General features: G+C 46.8%; 1 protein-coding gene across 1 annotated transcript; it reads right to left on the reverse strand.

The window, feature by feature from the left end:
- Positions 1-51: 51 nt before the first annotated feature.
- itgb4 (integrin, beta 4) lies at positions 52-23,070 on the reverse strand. The gene is made up of 42 exons (XM_071541491.1): positions 22,631-23,070; positions 20,094-20,179; positions 19,623-19,705; positions 18,505-18,606; positions 17,740-17,944; positions 17,536-17,632; positions 17,227-17,398; positions 16,739-17,002; positions 16,515-16,604; positions 16,271-16,393; positions 15,497-15,664; positions 15,204-15,280; positions 14,876-15,081; positions 14,128-14,231; positions 13,937-14,032; positions 13,571-13,703; positions 13,260-13,385; positions 13,015-13,121; positions 12,614-12,647; positions 12,253-12,447; positions 12,035-12,138; positions 11,846-11,904; positions 11,263-11,286; positions 11,016-11,164; positions 10,655-10,834; positions 10,414-10,562; positions 9,594-9,801; positions 9,167-9,484; positions 8,409-8,587; positions 8,024-8,204; positions 7,754-7,891; positions 7,358-7,540; positions 6,796-6,924; positions 4,885-5,058; positions 4,336-4,530; positions 3,814-3,948; positions 3,393-3,542; positions 3,083-3,271; positions 2,299-2,454; positions 2,037-2,201; positions 1,798-1,917; positions 52-1,659 (listed from the first exon to the last, which is right to left on the reverse strand). The coding sequence occupies exons 2-42, from the start codon at positions 20,170-20,172 to the stop codon at positions 1,523-1,525; spliced, it is 5,883 nt and encodes a 1,960-aa protein (XP_071397592.1). The 5' UTR covers positions 20,173-20,179; positions 22,631-23,070; the 3' UTR covers positions 52-1,522.
- Between the last annotated feature and the right edge of the window lie 442 nt (positions 23,071-23,512).

A 23,512-nucleotide genomic window follows, 5' to 3' on the forward strand; every position in this document is an offset into this window, starting at 1 on the left:
GTCAGTCTTGTCTTCGGTGACAAATTCACACATGCAACACAAATCGATTTATTTCAAATCTTTATTAAGTGCAATAAAATTGACATACCAGATAAAAAATAAGACAATGCAAAAAGGTATTGCGCAACTGTTAAAAAGAGTAACTGATACATGTTGATCGAAAGTACAGAAATACTTTGCTGCATCTGTTTTTGGTGTTTTTGCGAAAAGTTCATCCAGTTATCCACTATAGGTTTTTCCCACAAAAAATATGTCCTCTCACCATGTTTGACAAAATGTTAAGCATTTTTACAAAGGACAGCATTTTGAGTCAAAATACAGTAGGAGTTGACCATATACACGAATAGAACAGAATACAATCTTTCTGTCTCAACATACCATTATGAGGACCTTATCGGTCAAAAGCTAATCTACACAAAGAGCACAATACTCCGGCCTTACAGACTAAAGAAATACATCTGACAAGTATCACAATGTGAGATTGTTGAAGCAGTATACCACATTTTGAGTATAAAATATGGTGATATGAAATGTAAAAACATCATATTTTACATCTAATAATAATTTGTGTATTCTAAAATCATGCCCCGTGTTTGTCAGTAGGAAACGCGCATATAATATAAATGAGTTACACAAGCACAAACTTGTGTGCAAATATATTTGGCATCAAATTCAATGTCAGTCTGCTTAGGTAAAAAAGCAGCAAAATCTTAAGTATTAAATACACCAGTCGATGTTTGGAAAGACTTTATCACACTTTATAATACAAATCTATGAACAGAAATCCCCAAATAAAATATATCACTTGTATACCTCTTGATCGCTTAGGAAAAAAATCAATGCTGAAACATGATAATCAAACCATCATCTTTAAGTGAGTGAGTCATAGCACTGGTATTGGAAAGTTACAATGTGATGCTGCCCTCTGTGGGTCCCAAACAATCTCTAGCCAATGCACACAGCTAATCTATGAAGGGAGATCTGATTGGTCCAGCTCTCTTACGGGTGCATCTTCCAAACTCTGAGACATCTTACTCCCCTTCCTCATCTCCTCTTCTTCATCCACACACTCATACACTCAAACACACATTACATCTCTCTCTCTCTCATATATACAGGAGGAAAGGAGAAGAGGGGGGGGGGGAGGTCACTTTGGATTACTGAACCAGTCAGATTACGGCACTGGCCTGATTTAAAGCCTCAGCATGTGTGAGCAGATATTAACCAGCAGAGGCAGTGGAGTGTAACGCTGAATGATTTGGGTAGTGGGGGGTTGAATGCAGTAAAACAGAAGTAACAAATACCAATAACAGAGAAAAACAATGCATGTTTGAAATGAGCCTCATGTAAGGAGGCAGGACAGGGGCCACCGTTTGTAACAGACTTGACTTAACAGCCTTCTCTCCACTCTTTTGTTGCGGAATCTCCCACCCACAAGCACCCACAGTTTTAGCCGAGACTCCGGGAAACGGCCCCTCGCCGCGTCGGACCCTCGGATGTTTTCATTAGAGAGAGTTAGATCTTAGGATTCGTAAAACCGCTCCATCTTCTTGGTGACGGTGGTTCCTCCCACGACGCTCCTCTGCACCACCTCCTTGGTGACCTGGCGCGTCACCATGCCGCTGGTCTCCGTGTGCTGCGTGGTCATCATCATCCCGTCTGTCACAGGGGGGGGGAGAGAGGTGGGTTTGAGTGCCTGATTTTGTCCAGGTGTGTGTGGGTGAGGAGTCGAAGCATCTGGGATTCGATAAAACTTTGCAAATACCAAGTTTATGTAATGTAGATTATGTGAAATACCTGAGAAGTAGGGGTCGTTGAACATGGTGTGGGAGACATTGGTTCGCGTGTTGACCTCTGTCGGCATGTGGAAAACGTCTCTCCTCGTCATCGATTGGTTGCTGTACTGAGACAAAGCACCTAATGGGAGAAGGAGGAAAGGAAAACGAGATTTTAGCATATTGCTGTGTGCTTGATGATAAGAGGTTCTGGATATGAGATGATGCTAAGTGTGTTTTCCTCAGTGGAATTCATCTTACTTCCGTCCTGGGACTCGATGGTGATGATGCCCTCCCTCTCCGGGCCGAAGCCCTGCGTGGTTCTGGCCTGAACTTTGAACTTGTAGGGCACGTTCTCGGTCAGGTTGGGGACCGTCAGGCTGGTCTCAGCGCTGTCGCCGTTCACCTGGAAGGAGCGCACGTCTCCTGGGAGGGAACGGGGAAGAAAAATGCATTTTCACAACTGACAAGCTCGTGGGACATAGAAAATTTAGCTGTCTGTTGAAATATGTCCATGTCTCACCTCCACCATGCAGCTGTTCGCAGGTGACCACGTAGCCCAGGATGTCTCCATTGGGTTTGCGGGGTTTCTCCCAGCTGAGCTGCAGGGCGTCGGGGCTCAGGGCGGTGAAGACCAGCGGGCCCGGAGCGCTGGGGGTGCTCAGAGTGAACGGAGAGCCTGCGTGAAAGAAGAAAAGGGGGAAAGTAGGGAGAATACAGGGGTGGGACGGGAGAGACGGAAAGGAAGTAGGGTCATTGTATGTAGATATTAAAAAAGAATATGGTGAATTTTTAAACTGATTATATATTATGCTATTTGGTGGCTGTTTTTATCCAAAGTGATAAACTGTATTTTCCCATTTGTTATAAATTGCATATATCTACACTCTCATTTATATATATTTTTACTGCATGCATCTTCATACTTTTCATATTTTCATATCGCACATATTTTTTCATACTGTCTTTGACTGTATATTCCACTGATGTCATTTTGCATACTCCACACATATGCTGTAAAATACATATATATTTCAGAGTTGTTCATTCATATATTTTTCCTACAATATCTTTCCTTTTCTTACTATTCTTACTATTATATTTAGCACACCCAACTTGATAAATCCCTATTTATCTTTGCTTTATCCTATTATTTGCTGCTGCATTGACATAATTTCCTTACAGGGATTATTAAAGTTCCATCTAATCCAATCTACAGAACCACATATTGTTTCTATAGGTTAAAAAAACAAATTACTAAGAGAATGAAAAAGCTGTGAAAGGCTATAGACAATCAGCCTGAGTACCTGGCATGGGGCTGAGGGGACTCTTGGGGTCGACGGCGGACTCGATGGTGATGACTCCCTCCCTCTCCGGGCCCCAGCCCTCCTGGCTCTGGGCCTTCACCTTGAACAGGTAGGAGTGGTTGGGCAGCAGGTCCTGGACGATCACCGAGTTCTCCGCCGGGTTGCCCACGTTGATGCGCTTCACGTCGCCTAGGGGAGAGGACACACGGGACGTTCCACATCAAGCACACAGACAGAGGGAGTTCCGAGGCACTTTACGGAATAGGTGGAAACAAATCTAAAGATGCGGTAGTAATTCAGGTTCGTTTACCTCCGTTGAGCAGCTGGTAGAGGACGCTGTAGCCCAGGATGTCCCTCTCACAGTGGGGCTCCTGCCAGCTCACCTTGAGGGCAGTGGGGCCCAGGGCGGAAAACACCAGCCTGGTGGGGGTGTCTGGGATGCCTGGGGAGAGCCTTGTATCTGGGGTGTCGGGGCATAGAGAGGAGAGAGGTGAAGAGGCTGAGGGATATGGTCAGTATAAAGATGTGGTGCATCTCTGGCTAGACTCAGAAGTGGGACAGAGAAATACAGATTCAGTCTCCTTCTGTCGAGAGCAAGGACAAGACAGACAGACGGATGGAGAGGCAGAGAGGTAGAGGACTGAAGGGCTAAGCGTTATCGCATCACGCCGGCAAGCCCCTCCAGTGCCTCCGTGCCTGGCCGTGTGTGTGCCTGTGTACTGCCGACTCACCCTGCAGCACCCTGTCCAGGTTGAGCAGGGCATCGTTGACGTCCGACGACTGGGTCCTGGCCCTCGGCCCCTGAGCCAGGCTGTAGCTGAACTGGCTCTGAGAGCTGCTCTCAGTCCCGCTGTAGCCAAACCCACCTGAGGGCGCATCGAGCAGAGGGGGGCGAAGGAGGAGGAGGAGGAGGAGGAGGAAAAGATGGGTAGAAGTAGTGCAGAGAAAAGGAGAGGTAGGGCAGGTAGGGGAGGGGGTCCAAAGATGGAGGAGGAGGGGAAAATGAAGAGTGGAGGAAGGTTGAGAGGAGGGGAGAGGAGGAGAAAAGAGCGACAGTCAGCATAGCGTCCGCAAAGTCTGTGTGGATAAGCCTGCTGTGCAGCCAACAGCCCCGTCCCCGCTAACAGATGTCCAAGCCATCGGCCTCTCAAATAGCTCTCCCCCAAAGCGAAATCTCTCTCTGGCCAGAAAAGATACGGCTGATTCCTTTTTGCATTTACTTTCGGAACGAACGAAACCGGTCTAAGCCTTACCGAGATCCGGGAACTTGCCGGACACGTCGCCTATGACGATGGAGTCCCGGATGTTCTCGTCTGTGTAACCCCTGTTCTCCGAGCGCTTCCTCATCACGACTTCCTTCGTGTGCACGCCGCCGCCGCCGATCATGCCGCCCTCCATCATACCGCCGCCTCCGATCGTCATGTCCTGTCTGCGAGAGAGTGAGTTCCCTACAAGGGGGGGAGGAAGAGAAGGAGAGAGGATGAAGATTAGGGATGGGACGATATGCCATATGACAGTGTGACCGTGCAGAATTATGTTTATTTCTGAGACAAATCTTTCTAGAGTGTAAATTGTATTTAAAAATGTCATTACAAAGTGTAAATAATATAATTTAGATGGAGAGTTTGTGAAATTGTGATGGGCAAGTGTCTCATTTGTGATTACTTAATTCATTTTTCTGCCCCACGATACATTTTGTCACATTTTTGTATTGCAGTATATTGAATTTTGATATATCCATCCCAAATAAAGATAGATAATGCCTGGATTTTCCACTGGCCAATTCCCGGCAACCATCTTACCTTGTCCCGACATGTAGGTGGTGGTAGTTGTCTCCATGGTGCTCATGGAGCCTCCCGCCCCTCTGTAGTTTGAGCTCAGGGTGGACATGGGAGAGGACGACGTGGACAAGTTGCGCGACGCCGAACCCCCTGGGAAAAGGAAATTCTGGTCCCACTTCCCGTTCATGATGTGATCTGCAAAAACACCACAGCAGGAGCCGCAATCGTCAGCGGAGAAAATCAGAAAAACGGGCAGTTAGGGCCTAAATCAAGCATTCTGAAATGATTCAGAGGCTAAAACCAAATGCAGCCGCAAGAAAAAAAAACAACCAATTCACAGCTGCAAGAAAAGGTGTCATCACTCAACCTGCCCTGCAGAGACGGGGATGTATGTATATATAAAGTAGATATACCCACTATTTCAACAGCCGCATAGTACATAAGCCTTTACACACCCCCGACAAGCCCTCCAGATCGCTACCTCCCGAGTGGGACGAGGAGAGGACAGACAGAGACGGGCACCTGGGAAAGCCTGCCCATGATCATCAACTGGAGGCGGGGCAGTTGATGCCAGTGTGCCCCCTCTCTGGGCGGGTTGGTGGGAGGAGGGCAAAGGCTCAGGGTTAGACGGGATAGGGGCAAGGGGACAGGGACCGAAGCCCGACATTGCATGAGCGATTAGCCAGCTGACGATACTTCCCCACAGGATCAAATCGCGGAGGCAGAGAGAAACGGCGGCCGCCTCCCCGGGGCGTGCACAGCAGCTGGCATGCCTGTCTATCTGCTGGTCGGACAGGGGGGGGGGTAGGTCTTCACCTGGCTGGGGTGTTTGGGCGCGGCCGGGGCGGGGGGCTTCGTCCGAGCTCGCCTCTGTGTCTGTGCTGTGCCGGCTGTGGGGGATGACGTCCACGGCCTTTTTCCAGGACACCGAGCGGAGATCCAGGTTGGACCCCACCAACTTGACATGTTTCCAGCCTTGTTATCGGGGTAGGAAGGGGGGGGGAGAAGCAAGCAGGCGTAGGCAAGATGGATCAATGGCGCGGTGCAAGGTTCTTTGATAAGAAATGACTTGAGAAGGAAGCTACGATACACTAGATGTGTCAGATGCCGAACTAGCGGAGGTGGCGATTTTTCAGTTCTAACAGGGATAAGAAAGGGGTATCAAGCCAAAATCCTCTTGTGAGCGAGGCACAAAGTCAGCAGCCTCATCCTGAGAACAGTGTAACTGACTGAGAGCATAAAAAAAAGGTGCAGAAAGCAGGAGAGTGAAGGCAGATTTAATGAGGGTGGGCTGTGCGGTTTGTGATTGTAAACCACAACTACTGCAGATATCTGGAGATGCGTTGGAAGCAGATTTTGCTGCAGTCTGTCCTGCAGGAAAAAGGCCCGACAGATGGTAGTGATGAAGAACACAGAGCGGTGATAAAGACAAGGGACAGAGACAGAGAATTCCTGAGCTTACGCAACTCTTCCTTACTGTCACTCTTGTGAAAAGACAATTAATCTCAGCCTCTTCAGGCATTTCAGAGAGAAAAGCAGGAATATGAAAAAGAAACAGAGGAGAGGAGAGGTGGCTTTCTCATCCCCCCACGTTTTCACTGTGACCTGTTGGATGGTTACAGCCTCTGTGCCTTCACAGCACAGAACTGACCAACACTGAACGGTCTTGTCCACTCTCTTTTTGACACATACTGTACAAAACACTTTCTCCACGAGCGCAAAGCAAAATCCCTCGGAGCACTGTAGATATGAACTGGAATAATTAGATCCACATTGACAGTGATGGCTCACACTCCAACTGAATCCGTCAGACAGACAGAGGCCTGGCAGTCGCATGCATACAATATATACAGAGCCAAAAGAAGGGTCAGAATATTGCACTGAGCATAATGAGTTTATACTATCAGCTTGTGGTATTGGCAGTGTACCCACCATCCCCAGAGACGCTGGGCGTCTTGGAGCCTGCGGGAGATTTCAGCACCTCGCTGCTGTACATCAGATAGCTGTCGTACTCGTCTCCTGCCTCCGCATCCACAATAGGGATGTCTGGAATGATGGGGACTAGGGACAGAAATAGGAGAAATAAATCAGCATAGATTAAGTTAAATACAGAAAGAATGTGTGGTGAAAATAAGATAATGGAACTATGACCTATGGGTGATTCAAATCCTTACTACCCAGCAAGCATTTAATGGAAGGCGTCGTGCATTAACCCAAACAAGCAATATGATATTATGGCACAGTAAAAAATTATATTAAAACAGCTTTGCAAACTGTTTTGAACCGATATCACAAAGATATTTAGGTCCCGATTTCACAGAACGATTCAGGTAGCAGCTCTGCTCCGACGGCGGATGCTGTCTCAACTTTCATTTCGGCGCTATATTTACACAGGTTTTCAATGTTGGTGCAGGCTGTCGCATCGACATCTATTCAAATGTAAATGTTTGCTGGGTACTCAACAAATCCACTGGATGTTTGCCCCCGCACTTACTAGACAGAGGCCTGGCAGGCTGCGAGGCCAGGTTGATGGTGGCGTCTCTGAAGGGGCCCCAGCCCACGCTGTTCTTGGCCCGGACCTTGTACTGGTAGGTCTGGGCGCTCTGCAGGTTCTCGATCAGCAGCATTCGCTTCTTGGGGTTGTCGATCTTCACTTTCTTAGCTGCTCCCACGGGTTCTGTGCAGGGAGGAGAGACACCAAGGGGCCGAGTTTGGATGTAATGCAGATTACATGATGCTACAGAAGACCATAATAACTTGAAACTCGACACGGCTTCTGAAATTGATGATGCCTACAGGGTGATGATTAAGAGGCATGAGATGATGTGAAAGAAAACGATTTCAGCACACAGCTGCGTAACATTCATTCATATATAACTCAGTCACTTACTCATGTCATCATCAATGGGCGTGTAGATGACCTCATAGGCTGTGATGTTGCCATTGGTCTCCGCAGGCTCCGCCCAGCTGAGCTGAGTGACGGTTGGGCTGATGACGTTGAAGGCCAGGCGACCAGGCTCCCCAGGCACTGGAGGAGGACAGAAGACGGGGTTAAGTCAAACCTGTTTTCTCTATGGGATCATCAAGTGCATACACTTCTGACTCGGACTGCCTTGTGTGAACCACAGACATCTAAGTGAACTGAATCCACAATAATTACCGTCTTCCAGAGTCTGACAGGGGATGATGTCGCTGTCGTAGCCATCTCCCACAGCGTTGTAGGCACAGACGCGCATCTCATAATCACAATAGGGGTACAGGTTGGTCAGTTCAGCCTGAGGGGTCTTCACATCTACAACCTGGGCATCTTTCTCTGGGTCACCATAGATCCAGTACTTCACCTAGGAGGCACAAGCAGACAGAAGATATGTGAGCAAATACAAGGCCTATTTCAAAAAACAGGCACCAACTCAACTTGAAGCTTATATAAAAATGCCTGACCAACACTGATTTGATGTTTCCTGTCTGCAAACTCAGTGGGTAACACACATGAATAACCATTTCCCTCAGTCAACAAACCCTGTTTTGAGTTTACACAAACACACCTTGTACCCCATGGGGTTCCCAGAGGGTGGGTCCCAGTTGAGGCGGATGTTTCTGGGGCCGGTGGCGGTGGCCTTAGTGTTAGCTGGGGAGAAGAGATGACCCCCGGGGGAGGTGGCTTTCTGGTTGATGTAGCCCATACCCATCTGCTGCATCTGGGCCATCTCTGGAGACTTGGGACCTGCAGGAGGTGGTGGTGGTGGTGTTTGGGTGGGGTGGGGGTGGGGGTGCGAAGGAGGAATCAAGAAGATCAGGGGATTGAGAAAAAAACAGATACATCATTAGAAAATAAAATTGTGAGAAAAGTGGCCGTACGACATCAAGAAATATAGATGTGTAGTTGTATACCACCGCTGAGTGGAGAAATGATAAACCTATGTGCAGGACACTGTATTTGTGACTACTGCATATGCATAAATATGAATATTCAAAAACAATATGATGTGAAAATGACTTTTTCCCCTTGTTAGCTACTTTTCCATGTCATAATATATACCTATATTTGACAAAAATGCACAAAACCTTAATTTTCTCATATTTTTACATCAAAACCCCATTCATTTTCGACATATCTTCAGTGGCTGCTGCATCGCATTGCCAGTAGGTATACATCAAAATTCCAACCAATAATATCATCATCACCCTCTCTCCCATCAAATAAAACCTTTAACTTCACAACTCTAGACACGCCATTGGACGTTGTCTTTAAATCTAGGTTTCTGCTTTTATGACACATCATAGTCTCTCCATCCTCTCTTACCTCCATCGGTGACATTGACCAGGGTGGTCTTCCTCTCCCCGACCGTAGTGTTGCTACTTGGGTCAAACAGCTCCAGCTGGAAGGTCTCCGGCTGGATGGGTCCGGGGTGGGTCCGTGGGTCGATCACGATGTTCTTCTCTGACTCTCCGGGAGCGAACTTCAGAGGACCGGAGAGCTCGAAGCGCTGGGCCTTCTTGGTGCGCCACTTCACCGTGGCCGGGACGTCCTTGTTGCGAGTGCGGACCACTGGGATGGTGTAGGTGGGGTCGGACGTGGTGAAGTTCTGCGTGCCCTTCTTGAACATCATCACACTGGGCTCTGGAGAAAGAAAGACGATCCAGAGAAAGAGAGGGAACCTTAGAAATCATTGCTCTGGCTGGACGCATGGGTCTAAAACACACTGGTAAGCCCTCTTGCATCCTTTCACCTGGCTGGTCTGCGATGGTGACAGTAGTTCTGGGGTAGCGTCCCAGCTTGGCACCCTGCCGTGGGTTACTGAGGTCCATGACGAACTGCTTGACCTGCTTGTCCTCCAGGAGGCCATCTTTCTCCCCCAGCTCCAGCAGACGAACAGGCACTGTCTTCTGGGTCTCACCGGGACCGTAAGTGAGGTCTCCTTCCACAGTCACGTAGTCCTATAACACATCGAGCCAGATTAGGGTTGCTGCTGACCTGTATTTTACCAACTAGTCAAGGCAAACTAGCCTCTAAAGAATCATTCGCACCAAGCATATTTGGAGCGGTTTATTCAAATTCTGGAGCATTTACTCCTTTAGTTTGCTTCATTTGAGTATGTTAGAACAAAGCCATTTGAACTGTGGTGTGGTTCATTAGGAGTGAGAACTACAGAAAACGACTCTAAAACGCAAGGTTTTATGGGTATAAGGAGACAGATGCTTGGGCAGCCTCGCCTAACAAAATGAACCAAGGGCAAACCACAGTCTGGACTGATGCTCATATTCAGCTATTTCCTCATGTGTTCTTAACTGGTATGAACACCAGAGCAGGGCAAAGACCACAGACGAGCCCATCATGTTTAGTTAAAGTTACAGGGAGTCCATGTGGCTTTTGTTTACAAGACCTGCTTCTAATTGGGCATTGTAAACTGAAACAAACCAAAATTGCAACAAAGTACACTTTTCCATTATGGTTCGGACCAAAGAAAACAAACCGTAGGTGTGGTCGCACAAGTACACGTGTGTGAGGGAGTTAAAGTGCTGTGTTTATACATGTGGATTGTAGCTCACCTTCTTGTCCTTGGCTGTGAGGTCCCGTGTGCGGTAGGTGACCTGTGTGCGTCCATCCTCTATGATCTCTCTGGCGATGGGGATGTTGGCCACCCCGTCCTGCCTGCTGTAGGTGTAGGCCGGCTGGAGGAAGGAGAACACGTTCGTGGCTGGGGAGGAGGAAGGAGAGAATCCATGAGAGCCATCCATAGCAGATATCACACATATCACACATCTCCACATGAAAGCTGAGATTTCTCACCATGCTCTTTGATGATGGTGATGTTGACAAAGCGTTTTCCAATCTCAGCGATGCCCAGCGGCACGTCCACGGCCTCCACCTGCAGCTGCTTCTTGTCGTCGTCTTCGTCCTTGGCGAAGAGCGGCACGTGGACGTCCACCGACTCCACGCCTTCCTGGAACTCCACCGCCCCCGCAGCCTCTGCAGAGAGGGAGCAGACATATATCAAGACTACACACACACACACTAAGGATGGGTCAGAAAAGAAAGAAAGAGGGGAACTGACTATGTAGATCTCAAACAGCCGAGTGAGAGCTGTAGACCAGTCGCTGGAGAGCATCTACACCCACAAACATACAGCCACACACACACACACACACACCTCTGTCAGTGGCCACAGTGTAGTAGCCCGGCACCACTTTGAGGTCTTGGAAGTTTCCGGACTGGACATTTTTCTCAGTCAGCTTGACAATATCAGGGTAGCTGGATCGAGGAGCGGACAGGACGGTGTCCACGATGGTGTGCTCCTGCCTGGGGGGCAGAGAAGAGGAAGACCTGTAACTTTAGCGGACCAGAGAAGGACCATAAACGCCGCTGCTGTCTTGGTGTTGCATTAATCAGAATGTTACCTTTTGCCGGCATTTCTTTGCATTCTGCAAAAACAAAAACATGATTTTGGATGAGAGAAAGAATGGACATGTCATTCCTATTCTTGTGTTGATTAGTGAATGAGAATTCTGCAATAACTTCAATAAGATAAGATGAGAGAAGGTGAAACTTAAAATTATGCCTGTGGGCAAATTAGGCTGTTGCAGCTGCAAATAGAAATAGGATACAGCAAATCAATAGAATATAAATAATAATAGAGCAAATCAGGGTTATATAAATATTTGCAACCGACAATTAACCAATACTACAGCATGAACTGTTGGACTTAAAGTATTAAAGAAGTATGGATTACAGCATTAAAAGGGTGTGAAATAGAAGCAGTAGTAGCAGCAGAACGTACTGACATAAAATTAAAAAGAAACAAAAATATGAATACATATGCAATATATAACGAATGAATGTGAGAATATAAAGATCTGCATTATGTGAAAATTACAGCATGTGTACAGGATGTGCAAAAATGTGCTCATATCCACATGAGGAAGTCTATAGAGGGTCATACATATGTTCATACACATATGTAACTTGCATGTAACTCCTCACCTGAATGCGGTCTTCTGAACTTTCTGGGCTCCGGGAATCTGCTTGTACACCTCATTTAGCTGGATAGAAGAACACAAACACAATATTCAGTGATACTGTCATCAGTTTTGAAGTAGCAGAGCATTTAAAAACCGACCTACCACACCCTCTTCCACCCACCCACCCAACCACCATCACAGACACACTCACGTTATCGGACACTTCTTTGCGGAGTATTTCGGTGTCTCTGGATTCGGGGCGGGTCAGGTTTTCTGAGAACTGCCTGTTCAGACGGAGGGAGACGGGGAACTGGACTGGAATAAATGAACACAAGAAGCAAAGGAAACAGAGAGGTTAGAGTTCATCATTCAAAGTCCTCTAATAATTACTAATGGGAGAACTGGAATTCAAATATCTGTATCACTCACTGGTCTCTTTGGGGTTGGGCAGGATCTGAGCCTGGGGGTGATTGGGTCCTCGGTGCACGTTGTCGGTGACCTTCCAGCGAACCACGTCGGTGCCTTTGGGCGGGCCCGTCCTCACCATGGGCGTGTCCAGGTGGTCCGAGGTGAGCAGGGACTGGCGGAGCAGGTACTCGTCCTCCTTGAAGCCAACCATGCGTCCTAAAGACAATGAATCATGCAGTTAACACAGGGCTAGAAGGGCTAGAGCAGATTTTCTTCATTGCATGTGCTATATGGGCTTGGTGCAACAACATAATACTCTAGGAACAATAGTGCAAAAATAGGAATATATATGGATGTTCATATTGAGTGTAGCATGTCTTACCTCTCCCACAGCAAGGCAGCAGGGCAAGGCAGGCCTGTGACAAGAAAGACAGAAGTCATTACTTCCATCATGACATAAAAATATCAATCATTTGTATGTGTGTGTGTGTTAGTGATGGGACGATACTCGAAAAAGTCTGACTGTGCAGAATTATGTTTACTTCTGAGCCACAAATCTTTCTAGCGATGCAATTGGCTTGCTAGAATGTAAACAACAATTTAAAAATGTCATTACAAAGCGCAAATAATATAATTTGGATGGAGAGATTACTACAGCAGAATAAAATGATTCATTTTTCTGCCCCACAATACATATCGTCACATTTTTGTATTGCGATATATTGAATTTCGATATATCGTCCCATCCTGTGTGTGTGTGTGTGTGTGTGTGTGTGTGTGTACCTTGCAGCAGGCGCAGTATTTCCAGCAGCAGAGCAGCAGGAGACCCAGCAGCAACATGAGGAACATGATGAGCGGGATCAGCCACAGGAAGCCACCGGGGGGACAGTCTAAAGGGACAGACCACCAAAACACTACTGTCAGGACACTACATCACACCCCGACAACAACACACACACACCAGCTATTTCAAAGAATATATCAATTTTCATGAGAATATAGAAAATAAAACCCGTGTTGCCCCTCACCTTTCTTCTTGAGCACTTGAACCTCCAGTTCTTTGGCGGTTGGGTCCTCAGGATAGTCGACAGTGTAGTAGTATGTGCAGTCATCATCCTCGTCACGGAAACTGCATGAGTCAATCACCTTCTCCGCTGCAAAGACACACACAGAACAGACATTAACAAGTGTTTTTAGGCATTATGGCACAAGCGTTTATCGTATAAGTGTCATCAAAGCCCAAAGTAAGTCTAGGTTTGTCATCACCGCCTATTGTAAAGGAGGACAAGGTGTATGTGGAGCATCTAAGAGTCATGTTCCCCCTCCTGTCTGTGCTTACATTCTTTCAGTTCGTCCACCTCGACGATTTTGAAGGTGCACTCATCGCACTTTTCTTTCTCCTTCCTCTCTCCCGTCTTCCAGGCCTGACACTGGACACAGCTCCTCTTGGCCTCGCATATGCCTATCTGGGCCTGGAACGGACACACACACACACAAACACACACACACACACACCGATCAAGAGAGGGTCAATCAGGACCATGGAGGAACTCTAACCAAGCCTTATAAATATACAATTAGAGTTGTCATGCAAACACACAAATATAAATCATCTTTGGGTTTAGAATGTACACAGATACACACCCAGAGGCATCATCAAGGCATAAACACACATGCATACATACACACGCAGGCATACACACACCTGGAAATTGGCCTCGCAGGTGGCAGTGAGCCCCATACTGGAGTCCTGACACTCACAGCGGCCACACTCGCACCGACCTCGCCCGTTGCAGATGCCCTTGTGCAGATAAAGAGACACAGTCAGGCATCGATTGGAGACATAATGACATTTGAGACATAATGACTGAATCCGGTGCGACCTGCTCCACTCACCCCCTTGCTGTCCAGACAGGTCTGGTTGCTCTTGGGACACTCACAAGACAGGCCTTCCCAGCCCTCGGCACAGGAACACTGGCCCATGAGGCAGGAGCCGCGGTCTAATGAGATCAAATGAAGGGAATAAGATGAGATGAAGAAAGAAAGAAAGAAAGAAAAATGCTGCAAATAAGGGTTGTACAAACATAAGCGATGCAACCCCACAATTGCAGTTGAGTTGTTTGAGTGAATGAAAAAAAGCATGGATTGCAGCATTATGCGGGTGTGCAAAATAGTAGTAGTATCAGCAGAACATACTGAGACGAAGAAAAAAAATGAATAAAAAATATGAAAACAAAATATGAAATATGTACAGTAAGACATAAGTGAAAATTGTCAAAAATATCTATGTATATACTGTCACTTTCTGGTAAAAACCTTGAAACTCTAATTTGGGCATTTTCATGTTTTAACTTCAGTTGAAGGATCATATGTTCCTCCTTGGATTTAGAAAAACCTCTCAAAACCAATTGGATGAACTCATGGTGAAAAGTTGACATATTGGAGATATGAGTCTTCCACCCAAAAACAGCAACATGCAATATATGAGCAGATTATGAGAATATAAAGAAAAACAGCATGTGAAATTACAGCATGTATACAAGGACGTGCAAAAACGTGCTTGCATTCACAATACACACAGGTGGAGATGGTTAGGTCATGCACACACACACACACACACACACACTCTCAAACTCTGTCTCACCGTTGCAGAGAAAGCCTCCGAATCTCTGGCACTGGGTCCTGTCATACTGGCAGTAGGGCCCTTCGAACTGCTCGGGGTCGTAGCACACGCAGGCCCCGCACTGGCAGTCTCCGCGGCCCGAACACGGCTCCGTCATGCCGGGGCCCAGACACAGGCCCGAGTCCCTGTTCGACACGCTGGCCGAGCAGTTACAGAATGTGCTCAGCCTGCAGGAGAGACGCATGGAGACGGTATTCATTAGCCCCGGAGGCTTCAGTGCGGTCCGTCGCTATTTCGAAAATCGTAGTCTTAGAATCCAGATAAGAGGAATCGATAATCGTGGTCTCACCAGCCTTCGTAGCACTGACACTTTCCGCACACCAGGTCTCCGTTGCCGTTGCATCTGCTTGCTTTAGGAGTGGGGTTCTGGAGGACAGACATTAGAGAGAAGAGGGTGAATCCATCAGAAAGGAGTGTGCATGTGTGTGTGTGTGTGTGCATCCAAATGAAAAGTAGTCATCGAAAACTACCACTTCCAGCGCATGACACTTGATTGTCAGACTATTTCAACTGAACTCTTCTACTTGTGTGCTTGTGTGTGTGTGTGTGTGTGTGTGTGTGTGTGTGCGTGCGTGCGTCTACCTGCTCACAGGTGCAGGTGGGACACAGGACTTCAGCCTTAATGTTTAGGGCGGTGCTGAAGGTGGAAGGCTTGACTCTCATTGTCCCCTCTTTATCGTCACGCTCCATCTGACAGACAGGCTCCTCGTTCACCATCCGCTGGGCCTTGAACCGCACCTTGAACTTGCTCTGGAGGACACACACACACAAAATGTTCAAGCATGTGCGTGTGTGTGTGTGTGTGTGTGTGTGTGCGTGCTAATGTGACTGTGTGTATGAGTCTTTCTGTAGTCGTGAGTAGGGTTAGACCGATATTGGCGAGTCGGTGGAGGTTCCTCCCTGACTACAGCTACATAAAAACAGGCTGTAAAACCTGCAATGACATTTTATTGTCTTTGAACGTTTTATTTTATTCATTTAATTGTCCAACAATGTCTGTAAACTGATTGTACATTCAAAGGCCTAATGTATCCCAGAGTTTCCCTACCATTGAATAGGTGCAGTGGGCCACCCTGTCTTAAAAAGCTGCTAACACTAAAAGAATTTCATTAGTATGGGTTTCAATGGAGAGCTTTAGTCTCCCATGATGGTCTAAAGAGTTTTTTTCCCCCCTGATAAGATTTAAAATCTGGGGCAAACACTGAATCCTTGTCATTTTTGGCATAAAAGAGGTCAAATTTAAGGTTATTGAATATTGGCATATTGGCAGCTTCAGCTTTCAGAAACCCTACTCACGAGTCTTCTGAATTCGACGTGCGTGTTTGTGACTGTATAAACAGTCGTTCTGCATCTTACTATTTCTCCAGGCGTGATGTTGAAGGCTCCGTACTCCTTAACCTGACCGCTGCTGGACAGGAATTGAGCGTCGATGGCCTTGGGCCTGTCCTCCGCACGCATGCTCATCTTAGATCGGATATTCTGGAAAAGGACACATGGGGACGTCGGCCACGGAAGTCGCATTTTTCAGGGTTTGATCGCAGCAATCTGGCTGAATTCTCTCATCTCTCGGTCATGCAGCTGAATAAAGGTGGCATTTTACCTTGAAGGCACTCTCCATGACGTGCAGGATATTAGAAGAGTCTTCTTGCAGCAGACCGACCTCAGCAATGGGGAAATACCGATGGAGTTTCTAGGCCACGTAACAGAACAATAATACAACAGAATTAAAGTGGAGAATAACGCGGATCCAGGATCTAAACACTCAAGCGAACTTCTGACACCATGTTACAGTGGTAAAACCTCGAATAACTAAACCCCGCTGACCTCGTAGAACGTATAGGAGTGGTTGGTGATGGCAAAGATGGGGATGATGTTGTGCTTGCCCAGCAGGCGGACCAGCGTGGGCACGGAGGGGTAGTCCTGCTTGGTGTCCTCGGTGTATTTGCCCTTGGCGTCCAGGTGGCAGCGCTCGTCGTTGCGCGGCAGGATGCCCGACAGCACGTTGGCGCCGTCCGCCTCGTAGTGGAACGCCGACTCGGTGGAGAAGACCAGGAGGTGCGTGCTGTGGTTGCGCCAGCCGATCTTGTCCTGGGAGAGAAGAGCGGGGAAGAGGAAAAGGAAAGAGCGAGGAGGAGATACAGCGGTAAAGAAGAGGGAGAGAGAAAACTTTCAGTATTTATTTTAACCAACCCGGTTCTGGGATTTGAACCGGCAAGCCTGCTTCTGCCACCCAATTTAGAGGCAGAGCGAGGTTTACATTCAGTCGGGGATACACACACACACATACACACACCACTAAAGGTCCTACTAACCCCACACACTCCAGCCTGCAGTATGGCATCAAATCCCCCTTCGGGAGCGTCCAGGTTGCCGGAGATCCTCTCCTTCTGAAGCTCGCTGTTGAAGAAATCCAAATCGTTGGTCAGCCTGATGACATTTTGGAAGGAGAAGGGAGGGTCGCTGTTGGGCCACGGCTGGGCGAGCCTGAGAGAACGGGAGGAGGAGGAGGAGGAGGGACAAAAAGGGAAGAGAGGAAGAGAAAATGAATGGGAGCAACATGCTGGACGTCTGCGCTTCCAAACAATATTTTCGAGGCGTTTGCATCGGGTTTTCCTTCTTACTTCTCGGGTCTCATGTCAGTCTGGGGCTCGATCACTTTGTCCACGAACTTTCCGAAGCCAATGGTGTAGTCATCTGACAGCTTCTCCACCAACACAGCTACGGGGGAAACACATCCACCATCAGCGTCACAGCATCAATATGTAGGACTATAAGGAAAAAAAATCAATCCTCGACAGTCATCAGAACCTCGTCCCGCCTCTCACCCAGCTCCTTGCCCATCCGCTTGAGGTTGTCCAAATCGTCCTCCATGGAGTTGGAGAAGTCCATGAGGATGTAGAGGTCCAGGGGGCCCTTGGTCGGAGCGAACACCTCCATCTCGACCACCTTCTCCTCCCCCGGCAGGAAGGACATTCTCATCTGCTGCGGCGCCATCTGGGACTGCTGGAGGTTAATGTTGATCTGCCTCGCCTGAGACGCAGGGAGAGGAAGCGTGAGGGTGAGACGGAGGGGAAGGGTGTGGGAAAGGATGAGTGGAAGGGGTGTGAGAGAGGTAGGGAAGGACGGGAGCGTTAAGTCAAGTTAAGACTTGATACTTGATAGAAAACTAACAGACACTAAAATACACTCAAAAGCTTGGACACACCTTATTGGATGCACTATGTTTTCTAAAGGCTTCTGCTTAAATGCTTGAAATGAGTTTCTTAGACAAATATAAATAGTGAAGTTGATCCTATGTATGAATTTCTTTCCAAAGCCTTTGCCTTTTCATCAAGGCAAAGGGCGGCTACTTTAAAGAATCTAAAATATAAGATAGTTTTGATTTGTTTAACACTTTTTTGGTCACTGCATAATTCTATTTGTGTGATTTCATAGTTTTTGATGTCTTTACTCTTATTAAAACAGTAAAAAATAAAGAAAAATGCATGTGTCCAAACTTTTGACTGGTAGTGTAAGTGCGAAACTGTAAAGAATGGAAGGGTGAATGATAAATGCAAAACCATATAGGGTGGAATGATGGAAGGACTTACGCTCTCTATGTTCAAAGTGCTTTCAGATGTGATCACTGCGCCAGCACTGCAGCCATGGGCCAGTATATTCTCATACAGGTCACAGCGGGGGCCACTGAAGGTCTGGGGAGACAGGACATTTCATCAGCCACTTCTTCCTTCTTTCTCAACAAGACTTTGCAGGAAAAATACTTTACACAACAGTTTTGGGGGTAAAATCGCTTTTATTTCAGTCTGTAAGCGAGTTTTCTTGTTTTTTTTAATCCTATGTATGTATACTAGTTTGAAGAAAACTTTTGTGTAAAAGCCTTAATACCCTTAAGGACATTCTTGTCTCTGATTATGCAATAGGTCTGAGGTGCAACACACCCATTATCACAGTGAAGAACGCCCTCTTATTAAATAATAAGACGAGGACCTACAGCTGTAAGGGAAGCACACTGGAGAGGGTTTTATCACTATTGCTTATGTTTATTTTTGTTAAGCTATTACTATAATGCTTCTTGTGTGTGTGTGTGTGTGTGTGTGTGTGTGTGTGTGTGAGAGAGAGAGAGAGAGAGAGCGTAGCAGCTGCCACGCACATGTGGGTGTGTGTTTGGTTTATGTGATGAATACGCGGGTAACTATGGGAATGTGAGCCAAGCTGTTCAATATATATAATGATGAAGAATGTATGACCACCTGCATAATCATGTAATGGGAGTAATATGCAGATGAAATGCCTTACATTTTTTTGTGGTTTTATTTGGTATTGTGTGTGCTTGACACACTGCTTCACTGTTTATATATACATAAAAAAAAAGAACGCCCTCTTGGCTGTTATCCTATACTCAGCAACTCTCTATTTTAATATCATAATATATTTTACATAGATATGAGAACATATTTATGATTTTCAGTTCTTGACTTTGGAAGAAAATCCATTTCCTTGACTAAATGAATTCATAGTGAATTGGCCCCTACATTCACTATGTAATTCACAGATTAGTGCATATATACCACACTAGACTCTAAATACATAACACAGGTATGCAGCATGTTCCAAATGGCAGCATTTCCACCACGGCCCTCATCTTGGTATTTAAAGATCTGAAGCGAGTTCTTCCATTTTCTATTTTCTGGCTGTGTCCTGCTCTCACCTCATCAGGGCAGTAGGCGCAGCCTTTCCCGGACTGGAGGCACGCTGAGCAGGTGCCGGCCCTGGCTGCCAGGCAGTGGTTGGCTGCCGGGGGGAAGGGAGGGGAGATGGGAGGGCAGAGCGTCAGCAAGAGTCAGAGTCACAGAGGCAGGAGAGCGAGAATCAAACCCATGATACATAGCTGGAATACCTGTGGTAGCACCGAACATCTTATTCTCACTCCCCTGATTTGTCATTTACAGTTAAGTCTGGTCTGATCTTACCCTAAACTACATGTCTGGTTCCTAATAACAATGACTCACTCTCAACATTTCTTTAAGGTGTAAACAAGCCTGCTGAGCTTGGAGAGAAGACTGTAAAACTAAAAAGTATATTAACAAATTGCCAAATCTCTCTCTACCTATTGCATGCACCGGAAAACATCAAATGAATGAACTGTAATGAGAAAAGGTTAGTGATGATTCCTTCTCACCATTGTCAGCATAACAGCTGGTCAGTAGGACGGCTAGAAGCCCGAGCCCCACTGAGAGATGTAATGTCCATCTCCCCATCGCCTTCCTGCAAGAGAAACACACACACACACACACAAATACATACTTACATTATCAAGTAGCAATTGCCAGAAAAGAAAGTTTAAAGCATAAGTTCAAATCTACTTCTGCACTGTTGCAGAGAGAGAGAGACAGAGCAAGAGAGAGAGAGAGAGAGAGAGAGAGAGAGAGAGAGGGAGGGAGGGGAAGGGGGAGAGAGAGAGACTATTATTCCCCAGTGACCTCAAACCCAGCGTGTCTCCTCAGACTAAGGTGTAACATGAACCACCTGTACTTTCCCTTGGTCAAAGGCCCAGAGAAAGTGAACAGAAACAGTCACTCCCCTTTCCTTCATCTCATTCTGCGACCAGAACTAAGAGTATTTTCATAATTAGAGTGAACTGCTGCGTTTAAAACATCAGAAAATCAAGGAATTTGCTGCTTTGAAAGTTATCACCCACGCAAAAAATAATTGGATCCCATTCTCAAGGTATGTGATAACAGAAGCATCCTCTTTCTACCTGCAAGTAGCCTCATAAAGTCCTATAATATCCTCCACATGGCAACTAAAGAGCTATACTATCTCCCATACTCCCATAGTGAATCTTCAGAGAGAGCTATTCCCCTCCATTTCACAGACAGACAGAGAGAGAGATATACTGTAAAGCAGTGATTCTCAACCCTTTTTCATATCAAGGACCCCTAATTTAGTCCACATTAGAACCACGGACCTCCATTTGATGAGATTTTTTCTCTCTGACCCAAATCTGAGAATATTTTTATTGCTAGATATTATTTTGTCCAGAATTCCATGACTATCTGTATTGTAGGTAGAGAGATAACAGTGAAACTATGATCAAAACAGTCATTCCCCTACATTCTCTAATTGTGTTAACTTCTTATAAATGAAATAATGCTGAAGTTTAACAATTCATCAGTTTGCTGGGGACCCCCTGGAACCCCCTCAGGGACCCCTGGTGGTCCCTGGACCCCACGTTGAGAACCACTGCTGTAAAGAGCCTGTTGAGGCATGATAACATGACATGGGTGAAGCGGGACAGGAAGAGAGATATACAGGGTGGGAACTGGAAATATTTTGGGTGTAGAGTCTTTACTTTATGCTGGAATTTTGGATGAAGAACAGTCTGATTGACATCCAACGGGAAGCCGCAGACAAACTATCTCCACCAAACACACAGGAGGCCTGGGAGTGAACAAAGGCCACTACAGTATGCGGCATGAAATGTCTCAGTAATTGTCTCTGTGGGCAGATAATGGAATATGCGCCATCATGTGGAAAATGTGGCGTTTTGTGCTCTGAAGACCTATAACTCCGAGATGGAATTTCTCCTTGAGGCGAGAGAGTGACCTCCCCTTCAAAGCACCAAAAACACATGGGAACGGCAACGTAGCACCTCGCCGTGAACTTGAGCAGGTGTGTTTGCGTGTGTGTGTGTATGTGTGTGTTCATACCATAAGCTGTCACATAAATCACTGGCCAGGTTGGGTCAGTGAAGAAAACAACAGCTCAGACTCGCTCCGTATCTTCCTAACTTGACCTTAAGTGGCGGAATGTGAGCCGAGTTGAGAAAAGACCAGATCCAAGAGCAGATCCAAGAGCAGATCCAAGAGCGGATCCAAGGCGTGGAGGCTTCGACTACACTGACATTAAACTGGGAGGGACGGAACTGTAACGCGGCACAGGGCAAAAAATAGAATTGAGTGATTCATGCTGCTTTTACTCTGGATGGATCTGAGGCGGAGGACGACAAAGTTCAAAAGAGCTGTTTCTCTGTGGATAACAACAAGCCGAGTCTGCCAGGTGAACATACCACGACTGGGCGTGGGGCTGACCCTGCGGTGACATCATCAGGTTAGGGGGGGATCAGTAAGAGGTTTAGGGCCATGCTCATAGTCCTGCCTTTGACAGCAATGTAAATCACAGCGGTGCAACACACCTGGATCATCCCAGCGTTTAAATCAATCAAGCCCTTCCTCCTCCAACACCGACATAAAGGTCTATGGGTTCAACATTATGTCCAGGTAGCAAATGGTGCTTGTATAAACATGGGGGGAATTCTCTCTCTCATTGTGAATACTCTTTCCGATCTAGTTTCTTTCACCTTACATTCTTTTCTTTGCTTTGATGTGGGTAATCATGCAGAAACAAAAAAGAGAAAATGAACATCAAGTTACAACCAAAGCTGTCCAAAACTCCATTTTCAGCCTCGCATGCAACTCTAAACCACAAGGTGAGGTGTAATGTTAGACAACACGCACCTTAAAGCCTCTCAACTCGCTCTCTGAGGCCATACACACTCAAACCAGCACTATGTTAAGCACATTTTGCAGCCCACAACAAACACGCCAACGTCCCAGGCTGAGAAGAACAGGTTTAAGGCGGGAGGGCAGCGAAAACAATGGAGCAATTAAGAGATTTATGGCTAGGTGCAAAGAGATTATTACTGATCAAACAAACCTCTTGCTGCTTTCTTGCCCAATCCAAGTCCAAAAGTCCAACAAGGAAATAAGGAAACCACTTAATCCTTCCCTCTCTCTTTTTTGCACCACGGGTCTCTGAAAAGTTTGTATCCACCTGCGTCGAGAAATGAGAGCCACTTCTTCCAAGTCCGTCCTCGAGTCCAAGTTCCAAGTTCCCAAGGCAGAAGGAAGAGACGCACTGCTGGTTTTTCTGTCTCTCTTTTTCTATCTTTATGTCTTCCTTCCCCTTACAGTCCAGTCCGGTCAAATATTGACTTATTTCCCCTTGAACTCAGCCGAGCTGTGTGTGTGTCTGCGTCCTTGTGTGCGTGTCCGCCTGCAAGTGTTTTTAAGTGTGTGCGGGAGGGAGATATGAGAGCGGGAGGGAGATATGAGAGCGAGTGAGAGTCAGCAAGCGAGTGAATGTGATTGTGTGAGCTGTGACTTGATCCCTCCTTTAGCTTCCACACACACACACACACACACACACACACTCTCCCTTCCCTACCCAGGTGAGTTAGCCGTGACGAAGAGGGTTAACTCCCTTCCTGTACCTCTATCTCTTCCCCACCCTGTAAAAAAGTTAAAAAGCTCCACACCTCTGTGTGTCAGGGCCCCCCCCCCTCCCTGCTGCATTCCATCCCCGGCAGGAGTTCACCTGTGTGGGCTTGAGGCTGGCGAGCCAGGCCCCTCCCTCCATGGCCCTCTACCAACAAACCCAATGGGAGTGGCACACAGAGCAGAACACTGCCTGCAGGCTATGGGAAACGCTTTGTGATTTTAGTGTTTACACAAATGCGTGCTCATACGTATGGGGAAATTTTCGACTTGTCAAACATTGGATATTGCCACATCTCTTGTAGAGCATTACTGGTGGCAC

Source organism: Centroberyx affinis, unplaced genomic scaffold (genome assembly GCF_046629955.1).
Source record: "Centroberyx affinis isolate AG114_WGS23_722 - 3 ecotype Tasmania unplaced genomic scaffold, CSIRO-AGI_Caff_v1 ptg003894l_1, whole genome shotgun sequence".
NCBI lineage: Eukaryota > Metazoa > Chordata > Actinopteri > Beryciformes > Berycidae > Centroberyx > Centroberyx affinis.